Here is a 12,625-nt window from a genome sequence, read left to right as displayed (position 1 = left end):
CAGGAATCTGGGCATTCTTGTGATAGTCTTGTGTGAATGTTAACTACATGTTGAAATAATTTTATAGCTCCATCCAATCTTGTGCATAATGTTTAAAGTAAATGAACATTTATGGCTGTTTTATAATGTTGATTGATTGTCATAGAGTTGAAATTATAAATTACAGCTTTACTTTATGACTTAAATTTTTTTTTTTGTGTCTACATTGGTTTGTGATGTTTGTGGACTGGTGATCATAGTTGACCCAGTTTCCTTTATATTCAACACATCACCCATGCGAAAACCATGTGGGTAATTATAAAACGGAGATATCGCCCCACATAGTGAATATCTCACTTCAACTCCTGCCTCCTGTGAGTTATATATTATTATGATTGACATTATTAAATTGTGACTGATTTTAGCATTTTACTATTGTAGGGGTTGAGTTGTAGCTAGTTCCATCTACTTTACATATATTTTGTTTAGCTTAGTCCAGTGGTCGCAAGATAAATCTGGATAAGATTATCTAAGGATAAAATGATTGATGGGGCAGTAAAGATGAAAACACAAACAAACAAAAAAAATTCTATGAAAATTATTTGAAAATATCTTTCAGGTGTTGAAACCATCTGAATTTTAAGAGGGGAAATTGGTGAAACTGCTAGCAATTTATACTGTGAACATCTGGATATATATATAAAGAGAAAGAGAGAGATTTTTTTGGTAATGTGTTTACAAGCCAAAAATTTAGGAGCAGGTTTGATTTTTAAGTATTTTTTATGTGGTTGAGTAGATGTATAAAATAGCATAAAATGGAATTACTCAAGTAAAGTACAAAAACCTCGAAATTGTACTCAAGTACAGTACTTTAGTAAATGTATTTAGTTACTTTACATCACTGACCATCTGTATAACTCTCGGTATTGTTATGATGATGAGATAATAGTATCTGCAATATTTTACTATACCGTGGGTAAACTAATTTTTTTTTAAAACTATTTTATGTATTGACTTTTTAATGTTGAGAAGAGAATTAGCGATAGGCTACAACCCAGCATCCACTGCTAGCGGAAGTCGATATTGTAGCTTCCGGTTAAATACTAATTATGCAATGCTGCAGTTGTCATTCATTTCAGCGTGGTAGGAGTTATCTATATTTTTTACACCTTCTATTTATACTTTGCCTGTGTCCTCCCTTAGGATAATATGTTGTATTATCAATTATATTATAACGTATTATATGCATTCTCTGCACACTCTACATTGTTTATTTGTTAGCTATCTAATTTTGGCTAACCGTTTAGCTAGAAGCTCAACTGTCTGTACCGTAAGTCCCCCTAAGTGAAGTACAGTTGTCATGCCACACGATCTTATTTCATGTCGAGCTAAAGAATAGCTGTTCTGTAAAACACGCTATATGTTGGTAATATTTGGAAATATTGGAATATTGGTAATATTTTGACATTTTGTTATGCTGTTCTTCAAGCGTTTTGTCTGTTTTTCTCTGCACCTTGTCTCAGCCTGAAAAGTGTGATAAAATCATGTTGACCCCACCGAAGGAGGGGGTGCCCAGTATGATAGACAGTGCGATGAGGATGAGGAGAGAGGAGCAGGCTCGACAGGTGGTCCTCGCCTGGGCTGTGCTCAACGTGTCCTTAGCTGGCATGATTTATACCGAAATGTAAGTTTCAACGGTCTCTCTTGCAACCATACGCAATCATTTGTAATGTAGCACTGTTCCTCTATCTCACATCTCTTTTTTCCAGCGCACAGTGTGATGGTGTCTGTGTGTCTCTTGTACCTTTCTGTTAGGTCAGGAAAACTGCTGAGCCGATATTATAACATAACCTACTGGCCTATCTGGTACATTGGTGAGGTCCTATTACACTTTCATTTATTCTAAGGATGTCTGCTGGTGTTATAAAGTACTAAAATGTCTTAAAATAAAGGTTGTAAAAGTACATTCTTTTAGAGTTAGACCTAAAATTATTTTCAGATTCATCTTAATTTAAACAGCAGAGTTGGTCTAATATCACATGCCAGGGGTATTAAAAATGAAAGTCTGAAAATTAATTTGACAATTACAGACACTCAAATATTTATATTTTGTCATAGAAGACCCTTTATTCTATGTGTGCTTTCTTTTTTTCTGTCCTCCTTCACAGAACTGGTGCTAGCCTCTCTCTTTAGCCTCAATGCTCTTTTCGACTTCTGGAAATATTTCAAATACACCATGGCTCCATCCACCATTGCTGTATCCCCCGAGCAGCATCTTCTCCTGGGGCTGAGGAACACAAGTGAGTCATTTAATTTTTCACTCTTCTTGTTTAATCATTATTACATGTATGTAAATACACTCATTACATATGGTCATTATCATCTTTCCCCTTGCAGGTATTCAGGCATCTCCGCCCCAGAAGCCAGAAAAAAAAGAGACGCCAGCTCCAGCCCAGCTGTCTCCCCTGCAGGGCCAGAGTGTGCTGAGTTTCAGCCCCTCTCGACCAGCCACCACCAGCCCTAAGTTCTCCCCCAGCTGTGTACCTGGGTACAGCCCTCCTCTCAGTAGCCCGTCGACCCCAAACAGTGGGGGGGGGCCCTTTTCCCCTTCAGTGGCCTTTGGAAAGGTATGTTCATCATAGCACTGATATAGTGTGCAGGAAAAGCTTAAGTTAATTTTAGTAACTCCATATTGTTTTTTTCCTGTCTCAGGTGTTGAACTACAGTCCCTCCCCTGCTTCCTCTCCCTATCCGAGCAGCATTGGGCCAGCAGAAGGCTCCAGCTTGAGGGCTCGATACCGCACTTCTCCCTCAGTGTTTAACTCCCCAGGAAGTAAGGAGGACTACATGGAGGATCTGAAAAGTTTGGAGAGGTTCCTCCGCACAGAGGAGGAGAAGAGTCACCGCAGCCAACTAGGTACAATACGTCAGTTTTGTACGAACTCCACTGCTAGTAACTAACTTTGTTTACCCAGAGTCACTGGTATATCTGAGTCAGGCAGGTGTAAACCAAGGAATTGTTTTTAGAAGCTGCTGCCCAGTTAATTTTTCCATATGTGGATGTATAACATAATAGAATGGAACCTTTCAGATAAAGTGATTAACTGATACCCTTTGTAGGGAGTCCAGAGTCTGTGTCTCCGAGCCACAGTCCAACATTTTGGAACTACAACCGCTCTGTGGGGGATTATGCTCAGAGCCTGAGGAAATTCCTTTACCAGCCAGCCTGCTGCTCTCAGGCCCCATCTGCCCACAAGGATGATACGGACCTGGGCTCCAAACAGGCTGCAGAGGAGGTCTGTAGATTAGCATTGTACGGTATCTTGTTATGCCCTAATAAAAAAATATTGATTGGTGTCTAAGTCTGCTTGTGTCAGAGTGGGATGCATGATTAGCATGAAATTATATCTTTTTCCCTTTCTGTTTTGTAGGTGTGGGCCAGAATTACAACGGGTCGCCCTGTAGTGGACCACATCGATGGCTGGACAGCCAAGCTTAGGAATGTGAGTTTTCAAACATATTTACAGAACTACATACTAAAAAAACTTTGTTTATGGAAAAGTTTGAAATTATTTTCACATTTGATTTTTCGTCACAAAACTTCCAAAATATGTTAAAAAAAACAAACAAACATATAAATTGGGTTTGAGTTAGGAAGTATTTGTTTCCCTTGCAGTGGATAAGTGATACTATCTTGGTCCCCCTGGTCAAGGAAATAGATTTTGTCAACAGCCAGCTCAGGAGGATGGGCTGCCCTGAGCTCCAGATAGGAGGTAAATCATCTGCAACATAACTCATGGCAAATTTACTATCTCAGACTGCTGTTAGATAGATTCAGATAAAAAGAAAGTGCCAGTCATACAGGACCAAAGAAAGAAGGAAATCAGTGTCAACTTATTTGTTGTAAATAGTATATTTTGGTAAGTATTATTATATTAATAAATAATAAATTCAGAAAAACAGTTTATTACTCAATTTGACAATCATGCCTTTGAGAAATTATGCAATGGATTTAATATGTTTAGTCTGCCAATAAATTATGAGCTAAAGCATATTTAAGGGAGCACGCAAAGTTGAGTAAGTCAAGTAAAGTCTTTTCTTGTTACAGCAGCAGTAGCAGTACTTTGGCTTTATCAGTTTTGCTTATTTTCTCTCAGACATGCAACCTAGTACGTTTACCAGGTACATTGCACATCAAGAAAGCGGCTTGTTTAAGATACTAACCCACATTTCCAATTGAAGGAAAAAATGTCTCATTCTGAAATACTGACTTTGCAGTAATCATTACTGCAATTTCAATGTATAGTATTTTTCTTTACATTTTGCTCTCTTACTAGTTTTCCCTCTTTCCTCCACCAGAGGCCAGCATAAGCAGCCTAAAGCAGGCAGCGGTGATGAAAGCCTCATCCATCCCCACCCTGAACTCTATTGTCCAGTACCTGGATATCACACCCAACCAGGAATATCTAGTGGACCGCATAAAGGGTAGGTTCAGACCACCCTTTAGACCACCAATGTGTGTTTATGTGTGCCTGTATTCCCTGCTCCTAATGTGATGGCATGTGTGCAAGAATATGTGTGTGAGAGTATGAAAAGAAAATCAAACAGTCAGACATTTTTATTTTCTATACACAGTCCAGACCGTACGTATTTGGACAGTCACACATTTTTTTGTTCTTCAGGCTGTGACCTTCAGCACAGTGAATTTGAAATAAAATAATACGTTAAAGTACCAAGTCTCAGCTGTAATGTCATTAGTTTTACATCAGTATTGAAAGAACTGTGCATGAAATGTAGCCCTTTGTACATATAGTGCCCAAATTGCAAGGGTCCAAAAGTAATTGTTTTTGGGCAGCTAAATGTTTTGTGGGCAACTGTGTATCGTTTCAGTGTGCAAAAAACTCACACGTGGCTCAGAGTTGACTGAGAGTTGACTGGGAGTTGCCATTTAGATTAGGGTGGAGTTGTGTCATGATATGAGGAGTAAAGAGGTGACTGTTCAAGTAAAGAAGATAATAATGAGCCTGAGGGGAAAAAAAAAAAAAAGGATTAATCTATCAGAGAACTAGAAAATGGCAAACAACCTGGTAGACTGACGAGTACAAGTCTTGTGGATGAGCAGAAAATAATTTGCATGTTGAAAAACCTACACTGTTTATGACTGCATAGCAAGTCAAGAACACTCCAGGATGTAGGCGGACATGTTTCCGTGTCAACAATCAAAAAAAGACTTCATGACCATAACTGCAGAGGATTCACCACAAGATGCAAGTCCCTGGTAAACCTCAAAAACAGAAATTCCAGGATGCAGTTCACAAAAACACACAAAGAAATGGGTAGTGTTCTCGAATGGAGTTCTATGGACTGATGAAACAAAAATTAATCGTTATCAAAATATGATGATGCAAAGTGGAACGTGTGGAGAAAAAAAGGAACAGCTCGTGACCCAAAGCCAACACCTCATCTTACAGATGTGGTGGTTCTGTTATGGCTTGTGCGTATATGGCCAACAATAGAACTAGCACACTGCAGGATGAATGCAGAGGTAAGCAGAAGCATTCTGTGTGCTCAGATTCTGCCAAATGCATAAAAAACTCAGATGAGATATCATCATTCAGCAGGACAACAATCCTAAACATACAGCCAAAGCAAACACACAGCTTTTCAGTGTGAACAGGTAAAATATCCTTGACTGGCCATTTCAATCCCCTGATCTCAGTCCAACTGAGCAGCATTCTACTTGATGAAGACCAGACTAAAGGCAGAGAGACCCTACAACAAGTAAAATCTGTAGGTGGCTGCAATGAAGCACTGGGAGAGCATCACCAGGGAAGATACAGTGCGTCTGCTGATGTCTGTGGGTCAAAGACTTCAGGTGGTTGTTGACTGCAAAGGATTTTCCACAAAATATTGAATATGATGAATTTGTGTGACTACATGTGTATATGTCCAACTACTCTTGAACCCCTAAACAAAGGGACTCTATCTCCCACACAGTTTTTTCTGTATTGATGTAAATCTACTGAAATTAAAGCTGAAACTTGGCACTTTAATGTAGCAGCTATTATTTTAATTCTAATTAACGTGCTGAAGCACAGACTGTGAAGAATTTAAAAAAAAAAAAAAAAAAAAAAAAGTGTAATTGTCCAAATAATTACGGTCTGGACTGTATATGTGTGTTTGACATGTTTTCTGTATTCTGTCCTGTCAGAGCTGGCTCACAGTGGCTGCATGAGCTCCTTCCGCTGGAACAGCGGTGGTGACCTGAAGAACAGGAAGTGGGACACAGACCTCCCCACTGATTGTTCTGTGAGTCCACACACACACACACACACACACACACACACACACACACACACACACACACACACACACACACACAAACACACACACACAAACACACACAGAGCTAGATGTACAACCAATTACCATGTTTAAAGAAAAGAAAAAAAAAAAAAAAAGAAAAGATTCAAGTTTGATTCATAATCTAGTTAGTGCAGCATCTAATGTTTATTTTCGTTATTCCTTAATCTACAGATAGTTTTCTTGATTGATTGTTTATCCTATAAAATGTCAACATATTGTGACATATTCACATCACATGTTTCCAGACCCCAAGGCGATATCTTCAAATGCCTTGTTTTGTCCAACTTACAGTCCAAAACCCAAAAAGCTTCACTTTACCCATCAGAGGACACTAAGAAAACATCTGAGAAACTGCAACTGAAATCAGTGAGAAAACAGCTTATATAGGTTGGGATCAGTCAACATAACAGCTTGCTTCACTTTTTAAATGTGTAATGTGTTCATTTACTGACTGTTTTAACAACACCTGTACACTGTGTAACTGGCCATGGTTCATTGAGTCTTTTGACTGCAGGGACTGTGCTGCAGTCATGTTTCATTAACGGTCTGGGACTTCCTCATCAGTTTGGGATCGCCAGCCAAATACTTAATACCTGCCTAATACTTTTGGCCCCATAGTCAGGTCACTGTCTTTGTCTATTCCCTTAGATCCTCATGCATGTGTTTTGCACATACTTGGACTCCAGACTGCCCCCACACCCAAAGTACCCAGATGGAAAGACTTTCACTTCACAACACTTCAGCCACACCCCAGACAAACCTGGTAAATACACACATAGGAAGAAAGACTAATAAAGGGCTTGTGTTTGCCACTGTATGCTACTAATTTTTGAAATATTGCACTTACTTTCTTTTTATTATACTTCAATTCTTCATGATGTTTCAGTTTTTGTGCCTATTTTGTAATATTTCATAGATGTAACCAAGGAGAACCTCTTCTGCATCCACCAAAGCAACACCACTCCCCCTCACTACCAGCTCATCTACCAGGGACACATCTACAGTCTACCCAAGGTGACAGCCAAAACACTCGATGTTCTCACCCCTTTTGAAAAATGAATTCTTTATTTTTCAGGCTCTTACAAAACAGCTTGTACTTTTATTTTGCCCTTAGGGGCTTAAAATGAAATAATCTGTCTCCCAGTTTTCTTATTTTGTATCATCTAAGCTGTGCTATTTATATGTCTCCCTGAGGTGACACAAAATCAAACATAAGATTAAATCATTTTCATTAAAAAAAAGTTGAACTTGCCAAATGCTTATAAAACACTAAATAATAAATGCAGGGGGTCTTAAAATAACAGGGAAAGCATTGTATCTTAGATTTCTAACAAAGACATAAAATTCCGCGTCAGTGTATCTGAACAAAACTGTGCAGTACAGCTGTTACCAACAACACACGGAACATTTGACAAATAATCTTTTTAAGGGCCTTCTGTAAGCTTTTCAATATTTGTGTTCAGGGAATATCTTGTTGAGAAGCAGGAGGGGAGTTTTATGAATTTTGGCCAATGATAAAAGTGAACTATAGCTCTTTTTCTTACCTACACTGAAATAATTTGTGTTTGTTGTCTATTAAATTGTTAGACATCTCATGCATAAACAGTTCAGGGTTTCTTGCTCTACAGCAACACTTTGACTCCAATGACATGAACCCATCTTGATTTCTATTACAGGGCAGGAACAACCTTTTCCACACGATCCTCATGTTTCTTTACGTCATTAAGACCAAGGAGTCAGGGATGCTGGGGTGAGTAATTCTGATATTAAAATCCTATAAATGATCAGCGAGCCCAAATTAATTTTTGACACAAGTATATGCCATTAGAAAGAATTATGAAATATTTATTCATTTTCAACAAAAGGTCATACATGAAAATATAGATTGCATTTTGATTGAAAATGATTGGTTTGACCTTGCTTGCCTTCTGTGGGATAATTAAATTGCTTTTCATATTTTCTTCAGGAGAGTAAATCTTGGCCTCTCTGGGGTGAACATCTTGTGGATATTTGAAGGCTGATGCGTAGTAACTCACAAGCAACATAAAGCTGCAAATGGATGATTTTTTTTCTCTTCATCAGTGCTGTCTGCACTGGTTTGAATATCGCCTCAACTTAAGGACTACTCTTTAAGGACTACATGTTAAAAAAAAGAACTTCACTTTGAAATTCACAATAAATGCACATTTTTGGATTTTAGTCTACAAATTGGCGGCATGCTTTATTTTCATTGAAATTTTAAGAACACAGTTCTGTTACACCACAATGTGCTTGCCATACAATGCTGAGCTGTATTTTTAACATTGTTTAGTTTTCTGATTTTGTAATTTGAGAATGTACCAGCATGGCAGCTTTGTAAATAATATACCTCACAATTGGTGGCAAAGGGCTTAGACCCATCCAGCTTGAATGTAAATACAGTATGTGTGGACTTGACACGTTTCTTTAGCATCAATAACCTTTTGCAACTAGTATGTTGGGTTTTTTTTTCTTCTTTTTTTCCTGTACTGTTTTAGAATGAAGATCTGCAGTAATCTGCCAGTAACTCCTAGCATGTGCTTGAATTTACCTGCAAAAAATGGACCAGTGCAAACTGCAACAATACTCCAATAATACAAGTATTGGAGTATTCTGTAATTGCTAACTTTTCCATATTACCAGGCTGCAGTGCCACACATAATTATGTACAGTGTTAATTCTTTTGATATGTGATGGAGAACAAAAGCTTTTGAATCACCAAAGTCTTTAATCTGGATATGTTCTACAAAGAGCTCTGAATGCTGTTTATCCAGACTTCTTTTCAGCCATTCATAAAATTTCAAACTTTGTACATGTTTGCTTGTTTTCCACAATACTATTTTACAAATGTCACATTCTACTTAAAAATAAAATTTAGATATAAAAGAAGTCTTTGAGGTTTGTTCGTTTCCCTCCACCTAATGGTACTGGGTACTTTCTGACTATCGTGGGCATCCACTTGGTGGCAATGTATTGTTTTTTTTGTTTTTTCCTTTAAGCAATTTGACCTTACTCCTGGTCCCATTTTCTCTAATGACATACTACATATCCACCACATGAGCATTGTAGTGTGATGGAGTTTCTTGTGCAGCCACGTCCAGTGAATGCCTCGAGGATGGAGTCAACATTGGTTGAGGACAAACTGTTCTGCTGGGAAATTCGAGATGTAGCAGCATGCCCTTCATGAAGTGTAATATAAGTGATTTAATTGCATCTTGCAGTTTTAAATTTTCATTCATTCATTTTACGTGAGATTGGGAATTAAGGATATAGTAATGAAAATTCCAGGATCTGGTTTTAAAAGACTGTGTAGAAATTAGAAACGTGATCGCTCTGTGAACAGACAGCATTATCTGGCATAAATCGCGTTTGTTTTGTAGTTTTACTGTTGTCCTTTTTATATTACAAACTTCATTTCCCATAACACATTTCACAGTGCAGCTTCATCTGGTGGGTAATGTAGTGTAGGTGTCAATTACAACTCCTTTTCAGCTAAATGACATACATATGTCAGTCGTTTTGTGTTTTTCCCCATACTGATAAACACTGTTCAAGTGTCAGTCGTATGTCCATCGACCGTATTTAAGATGGCATATGGGGGGCAGGGTTCGAAATACTTAAAGGAACTACGAGAACCACAATCCACTTTGGCCATCGTAGCTCCTACGCTCACATCCGCTTGACTCGCTATCTGTGTTGGAAAAAGGACTTTGTGAAACTGCAGCGATGTCAGTCCAGGTTGTGGCAGCGAAAATGGCAGAGGTCGAACTCAAAGACGTCCCAACTGGCAAAGACTTACCGGCTGAATCTCCGATGACACCGACGTCGGAGGGCAAGAGCCTCGGCAGGAACGACCCGCACGAGGCCGGTTCATCTGCCGCTGCGTCCCCTACAGCGGAGCCCTCAGTGAAAGCCGGGGAAGGCAGCTTGGGCTTACTCACCCCGAACCCCACGAAGATGCCACAGGCGTCGGCTATGAAGCGGTCGGACCCGCAGCAGAACGGCGGAGAGGCTTTTGTCAACCGTGATGGTACCGTTGCTGAGGCTCCGCGGATGAAAAAGGTGAGGGAGACAACATTTTTCTCCGTAACTACTATATCCTTGCTGTTATTGGACCACTACTAAGCACCTCGCCGCAATGAAAGCTCTATGGAAAAGCTGGCATTGTGCGTCGATGCTAACAGGCTAGCTGGTCTCAAAGCTGATTCAGCTGTGTCAGTAAACGCTTTAAATGATGGTCTTCGGTTCTAATAACACTGTATAGAGTGTAATAAGGGCTAAACACCCTTTTAAAAAGGTGCATCCATTTCATTTAGGCTGACATAGCTAAATGTTTGAGCACACGAACTCAGTAACGTTAGCTGGATACGACTATCCAATTGTTGTCACAAGTTTAGTTGAGATTGTGTGAAGGGAGAGACTTTGCTACTCCCTTTCTAAAACCATAGCTCACACTTAATTGTGTTGCCTTGTGGATGGGTGACTTACCACGATTTTGCGCAACAAAATAATGTTACATCGTACACAGAATACAGAATATGATGCTGTTAAATTGAGCACTGTCACAAACTTAAATGAAAGCTTAAGTTACTATCGTAAGCGCTAGCTAACTTGCCTTAATGCTGACCATTTTGCCTGGTCAACAGCGCAAAAAAAAAAAAAAAGACATTTCAGTTACTTCCAGTTTTGGGACACGTGGTACCTTTATTGCAGCACGCTGCTAGCAAATGATATCAGTATGGTGGTTTTCAGAGAGCTTAGATATCTTACTCAGCAAACATTTTATGAAGCTACATGACCGATATACACTCAGCACACACACACCAGCAATAAGATTTACTCAAATTTAACTAAAGGGACAGCCCGCTAGGTAGGTCAGACGATCTTTGCTTCTTGCTTGACTTCAGGTTAGTATATTAAGAAAATGCCCAGTTCTTTGCTCAAAACACATGCTGTGGTAAATATAGTCTGACCGATGCAATGGGAAGTGTGATCTAACTCAGACATAACACTAGTCAATAATCCTCGACCCCGGGGCACTCCATTCACTTAGTTTTCTCAAGCCTGATTTCGCCTTTAGATCACCTGGGATTGATGCTTCAGTGAAGGGAGTTCCAGCCCTTGTGTCTTAATTCAGAGGTCAAACTGACTTAACATGTCTTTTTAATGATGAGCAAGGATGCCAAAACTGCCTTGCTGTGGTTGTGCCCTAAATGCATCTTATCTTTCTGCCTCTAGTCTTGATTAGGACAGAAGTGGATATTAAGGGCAATGTTCAAGGAAAGAACTGTTTTTGATAAGGAACACTTTGAGGAAGCTGCCAGCTTTATTCCTCTAATCCAAGTTATTATTACCAGTTGAGTTATGGCTTGTGGTCACTGTAGTGCATTTTATCTGTGGTGGTCAGAATCAGGAGTTTAGATATGTGTACGGTTGAGACACACTGATTCATTGACTTCCTCCAGGCATGTGCTCGTAACAGTCTAAATACAAAAAGTTTTGGTTTTAAAATGGGTTTCAGTGTTTGTCTGTTAGAGCTCCACCTTTTGAAATCAATGCAAAATACTAGTTTAGTGAGTTTCGACTACAAACCATTGAGATGGAAAATCAAAAGGTAGAGGGGTTGTTAGCCTTAGAATAGGGTGAAACTTAGAGACAGAAAAAGCTGGATGGGATACATTCAACATCCAAATCCACTATTATGCCCAGACAATAATCCTATCCTGTTAGACAACCTCTATGGAAACCCCACTAGAAGACCCATAGGGCAAGAACTGGATAGTACAGTGTGAGAATGGACTATGCACTGAATGCAGCACAGAGCAGATGGCTTTAAGTACTTCAGACTGTCACAGCAAGCAGGCACATGGAAGTCAACCAGCATGTGGAAGCACTGGACCCACAGGGTGAACCACATTTCGGGGGCAGCCCAAAGCCGGACCTACCGGATAGATAGAGATAGAGAGATAGAGAGAGATAGAGAGAGATAGAGATAGAGATATAGAGATATTAGAGAGATAGAGATATAGAGATATTAGAGAGAGAGAGAGAGATAGAGAGAGAGAGATAGAGAGAGAGATATTAGAGAGAGAGAGAGAGAGAGATATTAGAGAGAGAGAGAGAGAGAGATATTAGAGAGAGAGAGAGAGAGAGAGAGATAGAGATATATTAGATAGATAGATAGAGATCAGAACAGTGATCATTTTATGATGGTTTTATCATTTATCCACTTTAATTTAAAGAGCTCATGGTAATGTAAAGA

At 39.2% G+C, this 12,625-nt stretch overlaps 2 protein-coding genes across 4 annotated transcripts in view; both read left to right on the top strand.

Moving 5' to 3' along the window:
- Nucleotides 1–1,031: 1,031 nt before the first annotated feature.
- tmem209 (transmembrane protein 209) lies at nucleotides 1,032–9,212 on the top strand. 2 transcript variants are annotated; one of them, XM_040140166.1, is made up of 15 exons: nucleotides 1,032–1,122; nucleotides 1,503–1,663; nucleotides 1,795–1,853; nucleotides 2,148–2,279; nucleotides 2,377–2,606; nucleotides 2,692–2,896; nucleotides 3,100–3,275; nucleotides 3,411–3,482; nucleotides 3,656–3,752; nucleotides 4,339–4,464; nucleotides 6,191–6,288; nucleotides 6,994–7,108; nucleotides 7,262–7,359; nucleotides 8,022–8,095; nucleotides 8,312–9,212. In XM_040140166.1, exons 2-15 carry the CDS (start codon nucleotides 1,524–1,526, stop codon nucleotides 8,364–8,366), a joined length of 1,677 nt encoding a protein of 558 aa, XP_039996100.1. In that variant the 5' UTR covers nucleotides 1,032–1,122; nucleotides 1,503–1,523; the 3' UTR covers nucleotides 8,367–9,212. The 2 variants fall into 2 exon arrangements, with proteins under 2 accessions (XP_039996100.1, XP_039996091.1); XM_040140157.1 differs by lacking the exon at nucleotides 1,032–1,122 and adding an exon at nucleotides 1,135–1,309.
- A 272-nt stretch (nucleotides 9,213–9,484) lies between these two features.
- ahcyl2b (adenosylhomocysteinase like 2b) overlaps nucleotides 9,485–12,625 on the top strand; it is a 39,885-nt gene continuing 36,744 nt past the window's right edge. The window contains exon 1 of one of the 2 annotated variants that reach the window (XM_040145928.1): nucleotides 9,485–10,425. In XM_040145928.1, coding sequence (XP_040001862.1) covers nucleotides 10,090–10,425 — 336 coding nt within the window. In that variant the 5' untranslated portion in view covers nucleotides 9,485–10,089. The remainder of the gene's footprint in view (nucleotides 10,426–12,625) is intronic. The other variant, XM_040145937.1, reaches the window with a different exon arrangement.

Source organism: Xiphias gladius, chromosome 2 (genome assembly GCF_016859285.1).
Source record: "Xiphias gladius isolate SHS-SW01 ecotype Sanya breed wild chromosome 2, ASM1685928v1, whole genome shotgun sequence".
NCBI lineage: Eukaryota > Metazoa > Chordata > Actinopteri > Istiophoriformes > Xiphiidae > Xiphias > Xiphias gladius.
The sequence above is the reverse complement of the archived record's forward strand: the minus strand, read 5'-3'. Positions and strand labels throughout refer to the sequence as shown.